The 20,347-nt window shown below is 50.2% G+C and overlaps 13 protein-coding genes across 13 annotated transcripts; 4 read left to right on the top strand and 9 right to left on the bottom strand.

The window, feature by feature from the left end:
• Positions 1-4: 4 nt before the first annotated feature.
• KL928_004551 (uncharacterized protein) lies at positions 5-661 on the bottom strand (the record flags this gene model as incomplete). The annotated part of the gene is made up of 1 exon (XM_043205262.1): positions 5-661. The coding sequence occupies one exon, from the start codon at positions 659-661 to the stop codon at positions 5-7; it is 657 nt and encodes a 218-aa protein (XP_043058043.1).
• A 452-nt stretch (positions 662-1,113) lies between these two features.
• Positions 1,114-1,557, bottom strand: KL928_004550 (uncharacterized protein; the record flags this gene model as incomplete). Its single annotated transcript, XM_043205261.1, has 1 exon — positions 1,114-1,557. The coding sequence occupies one exon, from the start codon at positions 1,555-1,557 to the stop codon at positions 1,114-1,116; it is 444 nt and encodes a 147-aa protein (XP_043058042.1).
• Positions 1,558-1,714: 157 nt separating this feature from the next.
• On the bottom strand, positions 1,715-3,456 carry KL928_004549 (uncharacterized protein; the record flags this gene model as incomplete). Its single annotated transcript, XM_043205259.1, has 2 exons — positions 1,715-3,143; positions 3,260-3,456. 2 exons carry the CDS (start codon positions 3,454-3,456, stop codon positions 1,715-1,717), a joined length of 1,626 nt encoding a protein of 541 aa, XP_043058041.1.
• Positions 3,457-3,816: 360 nt separating this feature from the next.
• KL928_004548 (uncharacterized protein) lies at positions 3,817-4,959 on the bottom strand (the record flags this gene model as incomplete). The annotated part of the gene is made up of 1 exon (XM_043205258.1): positions 3,817-4,959. The coding sequence occupies one exon, from the start codon at positions 4,957-4,959 to the stop codon at positions 3,817-3,819; it is 1,143 nt and encodes a 380-aa protein (XP_043058040.1).
• A 54-nt stretch (positions 4,960-5,013) lies between these two features.
• Positions 5,014-6,072, bottom strand: KL928_004547 (uncharacterized protein; the record flags this gene model as incomplete). Its single annotated transcript, XM_043205257.1, has 1 exon — positions 5,014-6,072. The coding sequence occupies one exon, from the start codon at positions 6,070-6,072 to the stop codon at positions 5,014-5,016; it is 1,059 nt and encodes a 352-aa protein (XP_043058039.1).
• A 1,514-nt stretch (positions 6,073-7,586) lies between these two features.
• KL928_004546 (uncharacterized protein) lies at positions 7,587-8,834 on the top strand (the record flags this gene model as incomplete). The annotated part of the gene is made up of 1 exon (XM_043205256.1): positions 7,587-8,834. The coding sequence occupies one exon, from the start codon at positions 7,587-7,589 to the stop codon at positions 8,832-8,834; it is 1,248 nt and encodes a 415-aa protein (XP_043058038.1).
• Positions 8,835-8,879: 45 nt separating this feature from the next.
• On the bottom strand, positions 8,880-9,341 carry KL928_004545 (uncharacterized protein; the record flags this gene model as incomplete). The annotated part of the gene is made up of 2 exons (XM_043205255.1): positions 8,880-9,210; positions 9,325-9,341. The coding sequence occupies 2 exons, from the start codon at positions 9,339-9,341 to the stop codon at positions 8,880-8,882; spliced, it is 348 nt and encodes a 115-aa protein (XP_043058037.1).
• Positions 9,342-9,432: 91 nt separating this feature from the next.
• Positions 9,433-10,446, top strand: KL928_004544 (uncharacterized protein; the record flags this gene model as incomplete). Its single annotated transcript, XM_043205254.1, has 1 exon — positions 9,433-10,446. One exon carries the CDS (start codon positions 9,433-9,435, stop codon positions 10,444-10,446), a length of 1,014 nt encoding a protein of 337 aa, XP_043058036.1.
• Positions 10,447-11,101: 655 nt separating this feature from the next.
• On the top strand, positions 11,102-12,040 carry KL928_004543 (uncharacterized protein; the record flags this gene model as incomplete). Its single annotated transcript, XM_043205253.1, has 1 exon — positions 11,102-12,040. One exon carries the CDS (start codon positions 11,102-11,104, stop codon positions 12,038-12,040), a length of 939 nt encoding a protein of 312 aa, XP_043058035.1.
• Positions 12,041-12,117: 77 nt separating this feature from the next.
• Positions 12,118-12,618, bottom strand: KL928_004542 (uncharacterized protein; the record flags this gene model as incomplete). The annotated part of the gene is made up of 1 exon (XM_043205252.1): positions 12,118-12,618. The coding sequence occupies one exon, from the start codon at positions 12,616-12,618 to the stop codon at positions 12,118-12,120; it is 501 nt and encodes a 166-aa protein (XP_043058034.1).
• Positions 12,619-12,840: 222 nt separating this feature from the next.
• On the bottom strand, positions 12,841-15,942 carry KL928_004541 (uncharacterized protein; the record flags this gene model as incomplete). The annotated part of the gene is made up of 1 exon (XM_043205251.1): positions 12,841-15,942. One exon carries the CDS (start codon positions 15,940-15,942, stop codon positions 12,841-12,843), a length of 3,102 nt encoding a protein of 1,033 aa, XP_043058033.1.
• A 139-nt stretch (positions 15,943-16,081) lies between these two features.
• KL928_004540 (uncharacterized protein) lies at positions 16,082-17,056 on the top strand (the record flags this gene model as incomplete). Its single annotated transcript, XM_043205250.1, has 1 exon — positions 16,082-17,056. One exon carries the CDS (start codon positions 16,082-16,084, stop codon positions 17,054-17,056), a length of 975 nt encoding a protein of 324 aa, XP_043058032.1.
• Positions 17,057-17,084: 28 nt separating this feature from the next.
• KL928_004539 (uncharacterized protein) lies at positions 17,085-20,315 on the bottom strand (the record flags this gene model as incomplete). The annotated part of the gene is made up of 1 exon (XM_043205248.1): positions 17,085-20,315. The coding sequence occupies one exon, from the start codon at positions 20,313-20,315 to the stop codon at positions 17,085-17,087; it is 3,231 nt and encodes a 1,076-aa protein (XP_043058031.1).
• Between the last annotated feature and the right edge of the window lie 32 nt (positions 20,316-20,347).

Raw genomic sequence — 20,347 nt, 5'->3', positions numbered from 1 at the left:
GTGTCTATGCACCCCAGAACGCCTTCCGCTCTTCCAACAGACTGTCGGCAAGGCCCTGGATCTCTGGATGCTTGATCAGCGCTCTTGAGCGGAAAAACTCATCGAGAGACTTCTTGGTGGCTTTCTCGTACTCAAAAGCCTGGATCAGCATCTCGTACTTGTCAATGTCCTTCACTATTGAGGCCTCGAAGTTACGCTGGTCCTCATAATCAAGCCAAAGCTGCACGATCTCCTCGGAAAAGGTAGCGTTATATGGCTTGATGACCTCGCTCAGATAGAGAATCGTGCTGTACTCTCGTCTGTTTTTCTCTTTCTTGTCAATATTGGCGTCGTGAGGAACGATGTCGCCGACCAGGCTCTCTGCTATGTCGTGCACAAGCGCGATCTTGGCACATTTGGTCAGATCAGGCTTTTGAGAAAATGCATCGCTGTTCAGCGACATCGCAATGATAGACATTCGATACATGTGGTCTGCAATACTTTCAGGGTTCGGGACCTGGTGGTCGATCCAGCCGGTGCGCTTCTGCTGCTTTAAAAGCGATGCGATCTGATAAAATGCATTAATATAGTTGTAATTTTTGCCGTTAGCCTCAGCCGGAGTCAGAAGTTTCCGGATATCAGCAGGAAGAGCATGCCGCGGATTCCACTCAGATGTCGTCATGGTCGATAGTGTGCGAGCCGCCAGCCTGAACGAGGGACCAAAGTGCGAAAGAATGTTGGAAAAATAAATATATAAACAATGCACGCTGGCTTACCAACGTCTCACGTAACGATACCGGTGCGAGGTGTAATTGATAGGATGCGAAGCAGGACCAATTTCTAGTGCCGCGCTTCCGCATGTTGATGGAGGCGTTACGAAACAGACTAGAGGAGAGGAGGTACAGAGTTCTCGTCATTTCTTGGGTTTCCGCAGTGTTACAAAAACCTGGTGTAGTTCCAGCTACCTTGTGGACGTTTTGCGGGCACATATAAGAGCTTGTGGAATAGCTTTTATTAGTCTTAGACAGCAATCCTGGAGCCCCTTAGGGCCGAACATGACTAGCAATACAATAAAGTCTGTGGCCGACTGGCCAACCTACAGTCTCTCCTCATGCTCAATTATTATTCGCATACTTAAGCAACAAGCTCAACAACACCTCCGGCAGCACGGATCTTCTCCTCAGCCAACTTTGAAACGTATCTGGCCTTGACAATAACTGGAACATCTGGCAGTCTTCCCTTACCCAAAACTTTTCCGTAACCAGAAGCCAGGGTGTCGATGACAACGGCGGAGTCCTTGCTGCTGGATGCGAGCTTCTCGTCCTTGTTTTCCACCAACGACCAGAGCTTCTCCAAGTTGATGACTGGTTTCCAGTAATGGCCTTGTTGCTTGTGGAAGTATCTCATACCGACTTTACCAAAGTAACCTGGGTGGTACTTGTCCAAGTTGGTTCTGTGGTGGTGTTGACCACCAGCCATACCTCTACCACCTGGGTGCTTTCTGTGCTTTCCAACACGACCTTTACCGGCCGAGACGTGTCCTCTGTGCTTTCTAGTTTTGGTTAATCTGGTAGGCATCTTTGGTGGAAGAAATTATTTGGCTTGACCAATTTTCACTATAATTTTACTCTCTGCCATTTTTCGTCATGCTCACAGATCGTGTCAGTAAAATATTTTTCAGCACGCGCAACCCTCCAGCCCGCAGGCCAGGTCACGTGGACAAAGACGATCTCAGCTATCTATCTCCCCGGATATCCCAGACCTCGGCGTAGGTGCTCTTGCCCTTGGTTTCGGGCACTGCCTTGTATATAAACGCGTAGAAGGCTGCACACACAGCCGCAAACAGCAGGAATGTGTATCCTCCTATGGAAGAGTTGAGAATAGGAAACAAAAAGCCAACCGCGAAGCAGCTGATCCAATTGCAGTCTGTTCCCCAGCTTTGGGCCAGGTCTTTGATTTCCACCTGTGAAAACTCGCTAATGATCAGAAATGGGATGGGCCCGCACCCAATCGCAAAAGAGCCGACGTAAACGAAGACTCCTAGCAACGTGAGCGCAGAGTTGCCAGAGATAATGCCGAGACTGAGTGACGCGGAGGCGGCGCCCATGATTGCCACTGAGGTGAGCAGCATTGGTTTGCGGCCAACCCTGTCCAGAAACAGCGAAGCGGCGAAAGTGATCAGCATGTTTCCGAGACTGATAAGACAGTTGATGGCAACAGCGTGTGCTGGGAACAGCCCTGTGAGGATCTTGACTCCGTAGAAAACAATTGAGTTGATTCCCGCGAGCTGTTGTCCCACCATCAGCACGGTCGAGACTAAGCGTGAGTTTCTGTAGTTGGCATTTGTCAAATAGGTGTAGAACGAGAGCTTCTTGAGCGACGGGTTAGACTCTATGAGCTGCGCGTGCTTTCTCTTCTCTTCCTTCCAGGTCTGGACCTCCTGTGCGCACTGCAAGGCATTGTTGCCTCTGAGCCTGTTCAGAATGCGCAAACCCCTGATTTCATTGCCCTGGTTGAGAATCAGCCATTTGGGAGACTCTTCCAGAAGCAGCAGCGAGAGAAGCAGCGTGAGCGCTGCCAGAACGGCTCCAGACCCCAAAATCAGTCTCCAGTGCAGCTCCGTAGCCCACCGGATGGCCAGAACCTGCGTGAGCAAAATACCCACGTTAATGCTGACCTGGTTCATTGATCCCAGCACGCCCCGCAGAGAAACCGGGGCAATCTCGTTGATGTACAGCGGAACAAACACCAAAGCACATCCTGCCCCCAGGCCGCTCACAAACCGCCCAAACAGCATCCACACGTACGTCTGCGCGCTATACTCCAGGTACGAGCCTATGGTAAAGTAGACAGCTGTGACGAGAAAGCTGGACCTCAAACCAAGACGAGAGCTGATCTGGCCCGCAAACGTAGACGCTATCAGTCCGCCAATCGAGAAGATCGAAGTGAGCAGCCCCACTTGCGAGCTGTCAAGTCCCAGGGCGTGTTTGATGAGCTCCTCAGGGGCATTGAGCTCTGACATGTGGAATCCGTACTGGATAGAGTTTAGACAAACCAGCCCGACAGAAGTGACCAATGCGGCCGTGTAGCCGTCCTGAACAGCCGGCAAAACCAAAGGGGTAGCAGACGTGGCGGTATTGCGGCTCATGCTCAGAGGGGACAACCTTCAAAGAGCCAACTTTATCTTATCATGTACATCTTTGCACGGGGCTACTGAAATAAATTCGTCCCCACAATGTCTTTCACCACAGAAGAGATCGACAATCTTTCGGTGCGCGACGCGGTGGCAGAGGTCATTGACTCGTCCAGAGACGAGCGGCTGGGTCTGCCGCCTGGCATTCGCGTGCCATTGCTTGTTTCCTCGGCAGCCCTGGTGGGCGGGATGTCAGGAATGGTGTTTGGATACAGAGAGGCAGGGCTTCGCTTCTTGGCCAGCAATTCGCATCGACTGCCCACAAACAGAAACGGCTGGTTCATGTACCACAAGCGGAAGGGGTACTACTGTTTTGCGCAGTCGTTTGTGCTTGGAGCCAAAACAGCCGGCAAAATTGGACTGTTCACGGCTGTCATGTTTGGGACAGAGGTGATACTCGACGAGGTGCGACAGCTGAAAGATTTTTGCAACACCGTAGCTGCGACCACGTTGACGGGGTTCTTCTACGCGTGGGCTCTGCGAATGAAACCAGTGCAGGCCAAGCAGTACATTCGAAAGGGCGGGAAATACGGCCTGTTGCTCGGCGTGGCCCAGGACGCAGTGACTTTCTTACGTGGGGGGTACGTGTGGTATGTAAATGGGGTGTTTGGGATCGAGCCCAAAAAATTGCACGAGAGATTCGACTAGCACACTGGCTGCTCCTCTTCGTCATCCAGGTTCGGCACAGGATAGTTCAGAATCACGGCTATTCCCGTCAGCTGGTTCAGCTGCTCGCCGCTGTCATGTAGACTGGAGAAAATGACAACCTCTCCGCCGTGCTCTTTCACCTGCTCCGTCATACGGATGTACTTCTTGCGCTGCGTGATGTCGTCGCTTTTGAACAATGTGTCTGTGATCATCAGCGTGCGGACCGCTCCTTGCATCTCTATTGCCTTTGTCACCTCGGCTTCTCCGTACCACGCCTTCCCGTCGTCGTCGTTCAGCAGCTTGCTGAATTCGTCAAACAGCATCACGCTGTGCTGGAACTTAGTATCGGAGAGCTGTTTCTGGAGCTCGGGCGTTTTCAGTGCTTCTTCGAGCCCCTGTAAATAGCCCGTGGACGAGTGAGCCACGACAAATTTGGATTTTGACTGGATGAGAGACTTGTTCTGGTTGCTCACTGCGATGCTGAATATCTTATCATACAACTGGCGGGCGCTGAATCCGGGAGAAACGAGCAGAATGACCTGCAGCTTGTCGATGTTGAAGTTGCGGATCACCGAGTCGGCCACTGTCTCCATGAATTTGTCCAGAGCCTTGTCGTGGGCGCTCGAGTCGCCTCGCTTCTTTTTGGGGATGGACTTGTCGATTTTGGACCTCAAGATGGTCATGTTCTCTGTAATCAAGCACAGATGAGCAACGCCTTCCTGTAACACGACTGCACCAATTTCGGCTTTGGCCTCTATTGAGCACGATTTGTTGACCAAGTCCAGGCTGATGTCGTCCCAGTCGTTTTTATAGAGCGTGAATTTTTGGTTGAACTCCAACTCTGCAGTGTGGTAGGAGCCCTGCGGAACGTCCTCGTGCTGCTCGACAGTGCGTCCTTTGATCCGCATCACCTCGTCGCTCGGCGTGAAATCAACGCTCTCCACGCTGAGCGAGAGAGTAACGAGCTTGCGCACCGGCTTGTCTGACGGAGACTTTTTAATATTTCTATGGGTTCTCAACCGCACCTCGTCGTCCTTGGAAATCAGGTTGTACAGAGTCCAAAGATCCTCGCCGTCCTGCGGAACAAGACTCACAGACCCGCTCTTGTCTTTCTGGAAGGAAGAATGCACTAGCTTCATGAATTAAATATAGATTAGTTTTTTTTTGCAGGCTGTGTATACATTAGGATTTATTTATCTCACGGTAGCACCAACAAGAGAGGCAGCCTTACAGACCTTACCGTCCTTGGTGACCAATCTGGCGTCCGGCTTTCCTTCTTGCTTGTAAATGACTTCAAGCTTGTCGTTGGTGCTGAAGTTAGGTTGCACCTGCTCGAAGATCTTCTTTTTAGGGTTGAGCTGCTTTTCTGGAGTGCCGTCGAATCCTTCGAAGAAAACCTTGTCTCCAGCCTTGGCGCCCTCTGGTGGGTTAATGAACTCCACGGTCTCGCCCTCAGAAGCACACAGAACCATCGCAGACGACTTGATTCCTCTCATTGTGACCGGCTTCAAGTTGGCAATCACCACCACGTATCTCTGCTGCATGGCCTCCAGAGGATAGTATTTCACCAGACCAGAACAAACGGTTCTAGGGCCCTCCTCGTCGCCCATGTGGATCGTAGAGACGTACAGGGCGTCGGCGTCAGGGTGCTTGATGGCCTTCTCGATGAATCCGACTCTGAAGTCCACCATCGAAGGGTTTGGAGCGGCGGCAGCAGACTTGGCAGCATCGGCCTCGGCCTTAGCTTTGGCCTTAGCGGCCTTCTTGGCCTCTTTAGCAGCTTTGGCAGCAGCAAGAGAAGCCTCGTCGGTCGGCTTTCCTTTCTTTGGCTGCTCCTTTGGTTGATCTGTTGCTTTGCTCTTCTGCTCGTCTTTCGAGTCCTTGGCGTCCTTCTTCTTCTTTTCCTTGACCTCTCTTGGCAATTCAACAGAGTGATCGATCTTGAGCTTGTTTTCAACGCCGATCTGGTTCTGGATCAGATCGATCCATCTGACAATGTGTCTGTACTTGGCCAGGTCCTCCACGGAGGTCCACTTTTGTGCGAGTGGGAAAACGTGCTCGAAAACGGCGGTGTCTGCCTCGGATGGTTTCAAACCAACAATGTAGGTTTTTGATCTAAGGGAGTCGTTGAGCTGGGTCAAGTTCTCCTCAATACGGCTGCTGAGAGTCACCCATTGATCGCGCAAGGCAAGCTCCTCGGTCGAAAGGTCCTGAGCCACTTTCAGGTTGGCAAATTTATCTGTGAGAGACATGGATTAAAAATTTTCGAAATGATTTAAAATATGTCTCTCGAAAAGAACTCCAAATGATGGAGGCATAAATTTGATCGGAACATGTTTTTGTCTAAGCTGAGCGGCTCCATGGCATATTATAGTAGAGTTTCTCATCACTTATTGAGCGAGTTCTTTTTCTCTCGTTCCAGCGAAGGAGTTGTTGGCCCGTCTTTGAAGGGAGCACTTCTCTATCGGTTTACGGCGACGACCCAACAGCTTTCTACGCTTTCAAACAGGAAAATGCTGGACTGAGTAATTGGAAGCTCTACGGCGTACTTCTCAGCCAAGCTCCCCACGACGAGGCTCTGCGCTTTGCCATCTGGACCACGGTAGCAGGTGAATTCACCAGATGGCTGGGTAGCCAGCGCCGTAAAAAAAACATACCCCCACACGCCCCACGCAGACGACACACTGTACGAATAGCTTGCGTTAGAGACACAGAAGTCTGGAGCCAATGGAAGTGAGATCCGATCTGGCCCCATGTGGATTCAAGTCAATGCTCAGACGTCCTGCTGAACAGCTACAGACTCTGCAGATGCTCAGGCACGACGTCCTAGCACGTGCTCCGGCTTTACACAGTGGAGAAAAATGGCAAAAAACGTTCAGGCGATGATCCGCAGCACGACATGGCTCGCATTAGGATCACCAAGGGAATACGTGATGAACCATCAAACAGAACAATGTGCAGCTTGCCAAGTGCTCGTTGCGATGCACAGCTCTAAAAGGCACTGAGTGTGCAACCGCAACCACGGGAGCCAAAGTCGCTAGTGCAGAAAAACAGATAAAGACTGTGGGTGGACGAAACACGTAGTAGGATTATGGTATCAGAGTGTTGATTGTACTAGGATAATAATGGAGCTGGAGGGCCGTTCCAAGCTACCTTGGATCTGGTGATGTGATCTAGCTTCCAAAATCAAATGGACCTCTGGGAGAGAGGTAACTTGAGAAGTTTCTTAGCTGGATTTGATGAAAGACAATTACAGAGGCAGTGTGTTTGGCTTTCCTCAAATTGCACGGTGCTGTTGACGTCCAGTGATCGAGTCACTGTGGGGTGAAAAGTCCACGACTGGCGGCCTCGTGGTTCTGTTTCAGCCAGTGCCAGTACAGAAGAGACAGACAGACATTTTTTGATGGCTCTGATAGGCTCAGTCCTTTTGCTGGACAACTATTTAGAGCCAGAGGGACCGATAGTTGTCAGAACCTTGTTTGCTGGTGAGCTATCCGAGAGATCACCAACACTTCATTAGGTATGTTCCGAGCTACCAAAATCTGGTCGTAGCCGCAATTGACTCTGATACGAATACTGTCAGCCTGATTCAGCAAGCAAGACCGACTCATGACCACAGTGTAGCGGAATATTCCCGGACGACTAGCTCTCACCCGCGGTAGCTGGCTACTCCGAGCCAGAGGCCGTGCAAGGATGTTTCCCATGATAAATAGGATAAAATTTACGTCGTACCTCCGAATTGTTATTGTCATGTATTTGATCTAAAATGAGCACGTCGCCACCCAAGAGAAGACGCAATGTCAGGAAGAAAGTGTCTAGAGCGTGCAACCATTGCCGGAAGGCCCACGTGACGTGCGACGACGGGCGTCCGTGTGCACGGTGTATAAGCAAGGGCACGGCCGAAACGTGCATGGATGCCCCGCGAAAAACGAAAAAGTATCTTACTGGCGAGACGTCCGGGTCGGAGCTGCCACCCACGATGCCGGAGAAGCGCAGACCGTTTATGTCGTCGGCGGCAGACATGGAGTACGCGACATTGGGCAACATAATTAATCAGGATTTTGTGAGCCCGGACAACCAGCAGTCCAGCCAATTCTTCAGCCCTGCCGTCAGCAATTCCGCCTCCGAGGACACCAACGACAGCGTCAACTTCCAGAACCCCATGTACCAGAATCGCCACATGTTTGTGCCCGACACCAACCAGATAAACATGTACAAAATGCAGAACATAACACCTCAGTGCGACCCGATGACCAACCAGTATTTTATAGGGGCCCACATGACGTTTCCGCAGGTGGTGAAGCAGATTTCGCAGTCACGGCAACTTAACCCCATGCAATTCAACGAGCGCAACCAGCAGTCGGCCATCTCTTTCTCTGTCGCGGTGCCTCAGCCAGAGGAGCACCAGCTCGCCAACACCCCCTGTGGACTGCAGTTCAAGGAACCTTCCGAGATCTATTCCAAAATAACGGCCCCTTTCAACTACGTTCAGCCCTACCACGACCTCAACCTATATCTACGAAAACGATTCGATAAAAAACACCTGGTGTCCATGTCCAAGTCCATGTCGGAGTACAGACCCTCTTTCATCGCCGGGATGATCCATTTGAAGGGAGACGACCTTATCTTCGCCGAGCAGTGCTTCCAGCGGACGCTGCTCGAGTACGACGCGTACATATCGATCTCAGGAACTCCGACACTCGTTTGGCGGCGTACGTCGCAGATCGCGTACGTTGGAGACGAGTTCTGCGTGCTGACCGGATGGAGCAAAGAGCAGCTACTGGGGAAGTCGACTTTTGCCGTCGAGATCATGGACGACAAATCGTGTGTCGAGTATTTCCAGCTCTTTTCCAAGATCGCGTTTGGCGACTTTCGCGGCGCCACGATGACAGAATGCACACTGCTCACGCCCGAGGGTGAAAGCATTCGCACGTCCAGCATATGGACGCTTAAACGGGATGTTTTCGGGATCCCGATGATGATAATCGCCAGCTTCCTGCCCATACTGACGTGACGATTGTAATATAGGTATAAATCGATAACAAAATTATATGAAAGCCTATTGAGCAAGGATGCTCTTGACGAATTCAACGTAGTCAACCGTCTGTTCGTCCGTGACATTGACGCCCTTGAGCAGCTCGTCGACCTCGCTCTCGTTCAATTTCTCGCCCACCGACGTCAGGATGTATTTGAGTTCTCCAACACCAATGAATCCTGTCAGGTTCTTATCGAAAATCTGGAACGCTTTGATGTAGTCTTCTGGCTGACCGGCCTTCTTGAAACCGCCCTCTCTGTTGACCACGTTGAGGAACTGCTCGTAGCTCAGTTCGGACGGAACAGACTCCTGGAGCTCGCTAATCTCCTGCAGCGTAGGGTTCTGTCCAACCGCCCTGAGCAGATCGCCCAAGTTCTCGCTGGAAACTTTTCCGGTCCCCTTCTTGTCGAAGAGAGCAAACGCGTCTTTGTAGGCTTTGGTATCGGACTATAATGTTAGTATTAGCAACGCTCTTGCACTTACCATCTTGTTTATATTTGTTCGTGATTTTGTTTACACGAAACAAATATTTTGGTAAGTCGTGTTTGACACACTGATTTTTTTCAGCCGGAGAACCATGTCTTCAGTGGCTCGTCGTCTGGTCGGCAAGGCCTCGTCGCCACCATGCGCGCTTCGCATTCACCCGTCCGACCCAACGGTCGTCTACATTGGCACATACAAGCTTGTGAAAGACAGCGAGCGATACGGAACAATTGAAATTTGGAAGTGCACAAACACACTACAGAAAGTAAACGAGATCGCAGCGGGATCGGCGATCCTGGACCTCAAGTTCGACCCATTCGACGAATCGCGGCTGATCAGCGTCCACTCAACAGGTAACCTAAAAATATGGAAGCTGACAGACGATTATCTGCATTTGACACAAACTTTAGATTATCAGGCATATGAAGAAACTACGCTCATAACAGCGGCCAATTTTCATCCAACAAAACAAAACGTGCTCACGTTGAGCACCACCACTGGAGTCTGTTCTGTTGTCACACTGGGTGACAAAATAAACCAAAGAGACTTCGACACGACTCATGACCTCGAATGCTGGTTTTCCACTTTTGGTTGTTTCAACGGCTTGCAGGACATCGTCTTTTCCGGAGGAGACGATAGAAATCTGATCGCACATGACAACAGAATGGCAGGCGTTGCCGTCTGGAAAACAGACCGCCTACACGACGCAGGAATAGTCTCAGTGCTGCCGGCCACACCGTCCTGGAACAGCGCACATCCTTACACCATATGGACCGGGAGCTACGACGACCATCTCAACTCTCTCGACTTGCGTGTGAGTCCGCCCAGCGATCTGATTCCTGGCGTTCCCCCAAGAGTTCTGCAGCGAGAAGACCTTGGCGGAGGGGTGTGGAGGCTGATTCCCGGGCCGAACAATGATGGCCGAGTTCTGTGTTGCGCCATGTATGCTGGTTGCAGGATGCTCAAGTCCGCTGGCGACACGATCATTGTCGAGCAGGAATTCAAAGACGACCACGATTCCATGGTCTACGGAGGTGACTGGACGGCAGGAAACATGGTGACGTGTAGTTTCTACGACCAAATCATTCAGGTCTGGGAACGGCAATAGTTATTTTTCGGCAGCTTGCGACTCGACCCATTTCTTCAGCCTCTCGTAGTCCACCTCTGCTTCAGGATTGTCAACAAGTCTGTCGTCCACAAATGTTCCTTGGGCGATCTGGTTCCTCAGGCACACGATGGACGGAATTTTGGTGACCTGGTAGTCGAGCAGCAGGCCCTTGTTTCCCGGCTCGTCGCACTCCACATCAACCATGCTGACAAGCTTGCTGTCGTCGATGTCGTAGGTCAAAATTCTTTGCAGAGCGCCTGTCTGCTTGTTCGATGCGGTGTCGCCCCTGAAGACGAAATTCATCAGCAAAGGAGAGTGCAAAGGCACCAATGGCTGTAGTTCAGACCTATTTCTCACGGGAAGGAGTATCCTGTTTTTTGTGGCCGACTGCGGAGGCCAAATCACTGGCTTCGGTTTGACCAGCGGGTTCTTAGATGATTGCACATACACTGCAATTGCACCAAAAACCAGCGTCCCCCCGAGGATCCATCGTTGTTTCTCTGTCAACGGCATCTAGTCTCAAATATATTACGTCTAATTATTTTCTTACGCCTTGCACCAGTCTATACTTTTCTTCCCTCGATACAGGACCCAGAGAATATCGGGCCAGCAAAGTGATCCACAAACGCTGAATTTACCCGACACATACCCAATAATGGACGCCCAAGATGTTTTCCAAGATATGCCTCTGATATCTCCCACTGTATCGCCCAGCAAGGCGATATCGATGACCGGTAACGGAATACAAGGTCACAAGCTCGAGAGAGACCAACTTCCCGAAACCCTACCCCTGGTGGAGTGCGTGGCTCGCGCCAGGATTCCAACTACCCAGGGACCTGAGATATTTCTGCATTTGTACTCCAACAACGTCGACAACAAGGAACATCTAGCCATCGTCTTTGGCGAAGATATCCGATCGAAGTCGCTGTTCAAGCGGCGGGCGGGCGAGACACAGCATGACAGAATGACCAGAGGAGCGTATGTCGGCAAGCTTCGGCCTGGCAGAGACATCGCGGACAGAGACGATGTGCTTGGAATCGAGCTCGAATTCGACGAGGATGGAAACATGGTCAACGAAACCAAGCTTAACGAGCCGGTGTTAGTCCGGATCCACTCAGAATGCTACACAGGAGAGACCGCCTGGTCGGCCAGATGCGACTGTGGCGAACAGTTTGACGAGGCTGGCCGTTTGATGGGCGCGAATGGCCACGGCTGTATTGTCTACCTACGGCAGGAGGGCCGTGGTATAGGCTTGGGAGAAAAATTGAAGGCTTACAATCTGCAAGACCTCGGAGCAGACACCGTCCAGGCCAACCTGATGCTGCGACACCCTGCCGACAAAAGAAGTTTCTCGCTGGCTACCGCTATTCTGCTCGACTTGGGACTGGTCGAGATCCAGCTTCTCACTAATAATCCCGATAAAATAGTTGCCGTTGAGGGCAAAAACAGGTCTGTCAAGGTGGTGAAACGGATTCCTATGATTCCGCTTGCGTGGCAGCAGGAAGATGCCGGAATCAAGTCCAAAGAAGTGGAAGGCTACCTGCGTACGAAAGTTGAGAAGATGGGTCATCTGCTTACCACGCCCGACGCTTGATTATAGATCGTGTAGTAATCGTACTTGGGGCTGGCCATATAAAAGATTATTATTATTATTTAGTATACCGGGTACACTTAAGGCGCGCTTTTTGGTTCGTTGAGCAGGCTCTCGATGTCTGCAGCAATTTTTGACGGGGTCTTCACGGAAGAGTATCTGCGAACCACATTTCCGTTTCTGTCGATCAGGAACTTCTCAAAGTTCCACTTGATTCCCTTGAACCCTAGTAAACCTGGCTTTTCGCGCTTCAGCCACTCAAACACTGGGCTTGCATTAGGGCCGTTCACATCGACCTTCTTCATCAGCGGGAAGTCCACTCCGTAGTTTCTGCTGCAGAACTCCACGATCTGGTCGTCTGTGCCTGGTTCCTGGTGTCCAAACTGGTTGCATGGGAAAGCAATCACAACAAACCCTTGGTCCTTGTACTTCTGGTAAATTTCTTCCAGCTCTTTGTACTGCTTGGTGAACCCACACTTGGAGGCAGTGTTCACCACAAGCACAACCTGGCCCTTGAGGTTCTCAAACGGGAACTCCTTTCCCTTATTGTCGGCAACGGTGAATTCGTAAAACTTTGACATTATGTGAATGACCCCCAGACTGCAATTTTTGTCGCTTTTATATGTCTTCATGAAAACGGGACTTCTGGTGCGAGGTGTCCATGGTATAGCCGTTTTAGTAATAACGTTGCTCGGCTCTAGAATATTTATTTCACAGCCTGGACATACGTATGACATTTAACGTCTATTTTTTCGCCGAATACAAACTCGTATTTTCTTGGGGCTTGCTTCCGCAGGGGTTCTCTATTTTCTTCGGGACTTTTTGGCCGCCGAGCCCGCAACCTTTGCTGTCGGCTCTCGCTTGCTGGGAATGCTGCGCTCGTATTCCTTCACGACACAGCCCAGCAGTGTCGCACATCTCCGGTTGATCTCGGTGGCATTTCGGCTCTGGAAAAAGAAATCAAACTCAAACATCGGGCTCAGCCTGATTTGCTCCAGAATGCGCTCGTATATGTCCTCAGTGTCGAGACCCAGTCGGTAAAGTTGCACTAGCAGGTACCGATCTTCTGCTTCGCTGAAAACTCTCTTTGACGACGAGAGAGATGACGACGGAGGGAACTTGAGCGTGAGTTCCAGTAACGGGCAGCTAGTCTCGGCCATTTTCCGACGCAGAGCCTCTTTCTGGATTTTCACCTTTCTGATCTTCTCCTCGCCAGCCTCGATCTGGCCAACATACCTTTCGTAGCCCTCGATACTTGCAATGTTGTCCCAGAACGCCTGCGCATATTCCTTGACATCTTCGTAAGTTTTGTCCTCAAACTCGGCAGCTATTGAAGAAATGGCTGTGCGACCGTACTTGACGTTCAAAGAGATGAACTGGTAGAAGTCGCGCCTGCTCCAGTTGTGGAATCCTTGAGTAAGTAGCTCCTGCTTCAGCTGCTCTTCTTCATCGGTTAGTGCTCTCGAATGATCTATCTCGAGCTGCTCAAGCTGCTGGTTCAGCTTGCGCTGCTCAGCCGTGCCGGGACCCTTAGCCAACTCGGCTGCTTGTTTTGTCTTTCTCTTGTAATAATTGCGCTCCAGATCGTACAGCTCCCATAATTGTGCCGGGAAAAATTGATGGTCGTAAATCGGAGTTTGTTTGAGTGGCTTGACGCCCGGAAATTGAGGCTGAGCAGAGCCAGACCGGTGGCCTGGGTTGAGAACATCTCTATAATAGTTGTCGATGGAGTAATTCTCCTTCCGCTCTCTCTTTGAAGGGTTGATCCATGTGTAGACGTTTCCAAGAGGCCCCGCCACCGCTGGGTCCTTTTTCTGGAACGTCTTACCATCCCACTCATACAAAGAGTCCGACGCTGTAGCGAAATTCTGTAAGTCATCGAGTCCAAGCTTCGAATACTTGTTGTTTAACTCTTGTGTTTTCTTCTCTGACTCCATCAAAATCATTTCTATCTCATCATCATCCAACTGTTCTTTTTCTTCTTCTTTGGAACTCTCAAGGTTCTGGCCCAGTACATCGGCAGCACCGTATTGGATCATGTTTAACAACTCATCCTTGGAGTTGGCCTTCGTCTTATCCTGCTGAACGTTCATCTGTCTACCTTGCTGGATGACTAGTTGATCTAATCTCAGTTTCTGAGAGGCCCTCTCCAACACCTTTTCCTCAATGGCTTTTTGGGTCACGAATCTAAACACCCTGACTTGCTTCGTCTGTCCAATACGATGAGCACGATCCATAGCTTGCAGATCCGCCTGCGGATTCCAGTCAGAGTCATACAGAAAGACAATGTCCGCAGACGTCAGGTTGATACCGAGTCCACCAGCTCTTGTGGTGAGCAGGAAAACAAACTTCTTGGAGTCAGGAGCAGAGTACTCGTCAATGGCCCGGATTCTATCAACATGGTCGGTTTGTCCATCAATACGACAGTACTCATATCCTCTGAATGAGCAGTAATCTTCCAAAATGTCCAGCATTCTACTCATCTGCGAGAAGATCAGCACACGGGAACCTTGCTCCTTGAACCGTTTGAGCATCTTATCCAGTACCTTCATCTTCTGCGAGTTGTAAATCAGGTGCTCGTCTGTTGTGTATGGAGGGCCTGGCTCCGCTCCTTCGAATAGATACGGGTGGTTGCAGCACTTTCTCAGTTGCATGACTATGTTGAGCAGTCTGGTCTTCGACTCGCGTTTTCCATTCGCACCATTAACGGCGTCTATGTCTCTCTCTAGAAGCTTTTGGTACCACTTCTTCTGCATCTCTGTCATCCCAACATACACGTTGAGCTCTTTTTTTGGTAGCAAGTTTTTCTCGACGTCTGACTTTATTCTTCTCAATAGGAAAGGCTGCAAAACTTTATGCAGTTGATTAACAATTGTTTCGTCCTTGTTTTCTGAGTCGCCTGAGGAAAACCAGTCGTCGAACGTCTCTGAGTCTGCGAAAACGTCCGGAAGCAGAAAGTTGAGCAAAGCCCAGAGCTCGTGTAAATTATTCTGTAAAGGGGTACCGGTGATGAGCAGTCTATTTCTTGAGTGGAAGGTTCTGATGATTTGAGACAAAAGCGAGTCTTCGTTCTTTAAGCGATGGGCCTCGTCAACCACAATGTACTCCCATGCAAACTTCTTTAATGCCGTCTTTTCTCTAATGACTATCTCGTACGAGGATATAACAACGTCAAACCTGCACGTCATCAGGTTCTCTTTGATAATTTCGTTTCTCTGTTGCTGATCTCCGGTTAGAACCAATGTTTCCACCTGGGGAGTCCATTTAGCGAACTCTCTTTGCCAATTCTCCAGCGTCGACTTTGGAACAATCACCAGATGCGGTCCCGCTATACCCTTGATGTATCGAAGATAACCAAGAAACGCGATTGTTTGCAGCGTTTTTCCCAAACCCATTTCGTCCGCCAAGATTCCCGAAAGGTTGTTTTGATTGAGCGAGATCAGCCAATTGAGTCCCTGTATTTGGTACGGTCTAAGTGTTCCATTGATATATGAGGGGCTCTCGGTGAACTCAAAATTGTCCGACAACAAGTCCTCGTCTTTCAGGAGCTCTGCATCCTCCTCCTTTTCAGTCTTTCGGTGTCTGTGATCCTGACCAGATCTGTTTGTGTCTGTCTTATCCTGTTGCAGCAATTTCCAAACTTCAGCAAATTTGGGGTCGCTAGAAGCCTTTGATTGCAGAAAATGCTGAAACAGGCCAGTTAGTCCCAGTAAATACCTGAATCTTGTAGCTGTTTCCTGCACATTAAAAGGTTTCTTGTCACCCTCGGCGAAATACTTCGCTTTCTTTGCTTGCGGCGACAACGGCTGGTAGCTATACGTTATCGGCGTTGGGGGTGCCAATGGAGGAGCCGGCGTGTTCTCCGAAGAGGCGTCAACGCTAGAGCTGGGAGGTACTTCGGCCATGAAATTGCAACAGGGAGTTTTTTTCCTTGCAATTTTCGTTTTGTACGCGTTTTGCCAACTAGCCACGGTGCACCGCCTCATGTCTATCCTAAAGATAAATTACTAATCTAACATAAAAAAATCATATTTATCTTTCAAGATGTTGACCGCAACGCACCAACGTCTGACTAACACTCATCTCCCCACTCCGGAGCCCGAACATTGTCCTGGTCCTGAGAGTGAGAATGCTGGAAAGTCGGATGCCTGCGCTGGGTGCGCTAACAAGGAGATTTGTGAGTCTTTGCCCAAAGGACCGGATCCAGATTTGCCCTTGATAAATAAACGTCTTGCAAACATAAACCACAAGGTACTGGTGCTTTCTGGAAAAGGAGGGGTGGGGAAATCGACTTTCACCTCGATGCTTTCGTGGGCACTTGCTGCCGATCCAGGACTAGAAATAGGTGCCATGGATTTGGACATTTGCGGACCGTCCCTCCCCAAAATGCTTGGTTGCGAAAATGAGTCCATCCACGCCTCCAACTCGGGATGGTCCCCCGTGTACATTAGTGACAATCTCGGAATGATGTCTATACAATTTCTGCTCCCGAAGGAGGATTCCGCCATCATCTGGAGAGGTGCGAAAAAAAATGGTCTGATAAAACAGTTCCTCAAGGACGTGGACTGGGGCCAGCTCGATTACCTCGTTATTGACACGCCTCCAGGAACCTCCGATGAACACTTGTCTGTCACGAACTACATGAAAGACGCTGGAATAGACGGGGCGTTAATTGTTACTACGCCGCAAGAAGTTGCATTATTGGATGTTCGCAAAGAGATCGATTTTTGTCGTAAGGCTGGCGTGAAAGTTCTGGGAATCGTGGAAAACATGTCTGGGTTTGTGTGTCCGAATTGCGGTGGTGAGTCCAAGATTTTTAAGCCGACCACGGGAGGCGGAGAACGGCTTGCCAAGGAGATGGGACTCAAGTTCCTGGGCAGTGTTCCTCTGGACCCCCGTATTGGAAAAAGCTGCGACTCAGGAGAAAGCTTTCTGGATCTATACCCGGACTCGCCGGCTTGCGAGGCCATTCTCGATGTCGTCGACGCGCTTAGGGACGAGATTGAATCCGAAAATTAATTAATCAATTGCATCTATCGTTATTTATCTATTTAGCAGGCAATCTGCTTCTCAAGTAATTCATCTCGCTCGACGGAAGATCCAGGCTCAGTAGCTGCTGCTCGTTGTAGTCGAGCGACAAGTCGAATATGAGACGAATCACCTCTCTGTACATCAAGGTCTTTGCGATTCTTGCCTTGGGATTTGACTCGCGTAGAAGAACCAGTCCGTTGAGCAGCTTTTTGGTGTGATTCTTGACAGCGTTCTCGTCGCTGTTCTTCTTGAGCTGGATATATTCGTAGTATATCTGAGCACCAATCACCCAGTCAGACAAGGTTTTAAACCTGACAAGCAGCTTCTCCAGTTCATCGAGATTGGCGTTGGCAATCACAAATTCCGGAGCCACGTCGCTCAAGGCCAGTTTGTGGGCCTCGTCCATCGATCCTGCCTCAACGAGCGCCCAGACGGCCCTCACGGAATCTCCATCCTTTTCAAATCTCCTGGATCTGGCCTGGTGAAGAATAGACTTTGGAAGTCTGTAGGTCTGGTGCAAAGTGTCCAGTCTCATGTCGTTATCCAGGAATCTGAACGAGTCAATGTTCAGTTTGATCAGGCTCGAGATCTCGGACTCGCAGAGCGCATCGTCACTCAAATGCTCCAAAACAAACAAGGCCTCTTCGTAGTATTCCTGTGAGGCGAGTTTCTGGCTTAATTGGAGAACCACGTTGTCAATATCTGGCAAGTTCAAAACACTGTTCAGCTTCTTGAACAGCAGGAACTGTGTCTCGTTGTCGTAGTGGACAACAACGGAAGACGGCGACTTCAGAAGCTTGAACGCGAGGTAATACTTGTCTTGCGCACTTGGGGCAACCCATAGCTTTGACTCGTGATCAATAACGTCGGTAACCAGTTCTCTGATGCTGCGGTTTGTGTCTCCGTATTTCAGTTGCATCAAAAGAACGGTCGGCCACGAAAGCCCTTTCAGATGCGGCACAATGTCGTTCGACAGTGTGTATCCTGCCAAAAGCTTGTAAACTTTCAGCACTGGAGCGGGGATGTACTGGAGTGTAGAGGTGGACTCCCATTCTTTTAGCTGCGCTCTTGATAGTCTTCTAACTGTAGGATCGTTCGAGTCTATAAGTGTCAGAATAACAGACAGATGGTTGTTCGACGACTCGATCGCTGTCATCACCGCCTTTGCTATGTCACCGGAGCATATGTGCAAGTATGTTCTCGCAAGAGCATCTGATTTTGAAGCTTCCAGCAGCTTGCTGATTTCTGGCAAGCTGTGATCGTGCAACCAGTCAATCAACAGCTCGCGGCGTTGAAGGTCAATGAATGTTTTTCTCAGCTGTGGTTTTCCTGCATACGCATCCAACTCAGCTTGTCCCAGGAACGACTCGCAGTATCTGTCATCGAAGAGGCGCGCAATCAGATCCCAGAATTTGTACTCGCTCGAGTTCCTGTAGATGTTGAGAATGGAGTGTAGTGAAACGTCTTCGTCAGGCTTGATCAGCGGATATGAGTTTTCTCTTGCTATGACTTTCATCTGGCGCATTTCGCCCGCCAGCACACTTTTCAGCGTCTGCAAATCCTCAGAGTGCACTGGCTTCATTTCCACTTTCTTGCGTTTGTGCGAGTCTCTGTTGAAAAATAGCTCGTTCACACTTTTAGCAGACACGTCCATTTTTTTCGAGTAGTCATACTCGTTGCTGAAGACAGACTCAAACCCGGAAGCCAGCTCCAGCTGCTGGCTCCAGCTATCGCTAGTTTCGAACTTGGCCTCTTTCTTGAGAACCATCATATCGATTTCCTCCAGCTCTGGCTCGTATGCGCGCACATGCACCAGATCGTCGAAAACGGGGTCTTCAGGAAGAGCCTCGTCTTCCATGTCGCTGAGGTCATCGTCTGGCTCCGGTGCGTCTACCTGAATGTAGTCCTCCTGGCCGAGTTCTATGCTGTCTTCCATGTTTGCGTCTTCTGGCTCTGCAGTCCATCCGCCGGGAACAGCCTCCAGATCGCCTGTATATGAGGAAATGCGTTTAAACGCCTCTTTCTTTCCCGTCTCCTTGCGTTTCTCGCGCTCATTCTCGCTCTCTAATTGTTTTCTGAAACGCTGGACAAGCTGGGGATCGTCTTCGTCCTCGTCAACCAGTCCCCATATACTGAAATGGTCGACCCTGAAAGTGTATGTTCCTGTGATTGGGTCGTAGTTGACGAACGCCATTCCTGGGGTACTTTTCAGTCGATTGATATGTGCAGAGACTTCGGGAGCAGAAGGATCGGTAATTCGCGTCTTGGTCGCCTTATCGAAAGGATAGCATTTTTCCAGACTTATCACGGCTGGCACGTTCATACCATTTCCGGGCGACGGCTTGTCTGTTCCGTCAGGATACACTTGCACTATTCTTGGTCTGAAGACAACGTGCACACCCAAAATCTGATCCAGTCTGCTGTGGAATGCCGACAAGTCGACAGGATACGAGAACGAGACCTGGCCAAATCCTTTGCATCCAACGGTGAAATTCTGCACATGCATCAGGTCCTGCTGTGTCATTTTAGAGAGTTCCTCAATTGAAGGCGAGCACCAGTAGCCGTCGGGAATGTTTGAGGAGCTGACATCCTGTTCGGCTGGCACAGGCGATTTCAGCAGCTTATCTTCTTGTCTGAGAAATGAAGGCTTGAAGTTGGACACAACACGCATAAAACCGTTCGATCTTGCTGTTTCCTTGCCAAGAAGCACCTCGTCCGGGTTGATCTCGTAGTAGTTTTTGTGCGTTCCTCTGGGGTTTCGGATTACCAGCTTTCTGAAATCGGACTTGGGTAACGAAACAGAGTCCTCTGAAAATGAAACCGGATCCACTTTGGGTCTCTTGGCCTCGTGCACCTTGTCCGACGTGAAAATGCCCGTCACGGTCTCCATTGGGTACTTGAGAGTGCCCGAAAACGGTTTTGAGAGACGGCCCAGAAACGACAGCGACGAGGCGTGTTTTTTCGTCTCGTGCGACGCTAGCGAGGACGCCGACCTCCTGCGTTTCAGCTGGGTGTCTGTGTTTGGGGCGCGCGACGTCAACGCCTGCGGCATCTCAGATTCCTGTGCCGACGCCGACGCGATGTTGACTCCATAGGGGCTCGAGGACGGCTGGGCTGGCTGGGTCTGCTGCCCGGCAAACAGAGCATTGCTCGTGGTCTGCCCCGTGCTCTGCGAGTTCCCAAAAATGTTGGGTTTCGACGTGCTGCCAAAGCTGAACCCATTGGGCTGGGTGGTGGAGCCGAACATGAATTAAGGTAATGTTTATTTATTCAAAAATT

The sequence above is a fragment of the Ogataea angusta genome (genome assembly GCF_019207475.1).
Source record: "Ogataea angusta isolate 61-244 chromosome Unknown 61-244_NODE_10_length_428612_cov_89.696788, whole genome shotgun sequence".
NCBI classification, from domain to species: domain Eukaryota; kingdom Fungi; phylum Ascomycota; class Pichiomycetes; order Pichiales; family Pichiaceae; genus Ogataea; species Ogataea angusta.
Note: the sequence above shows the minus strand (reverse complement) of the source record. Positions and strands in the feature narration are given on the sequence as shown.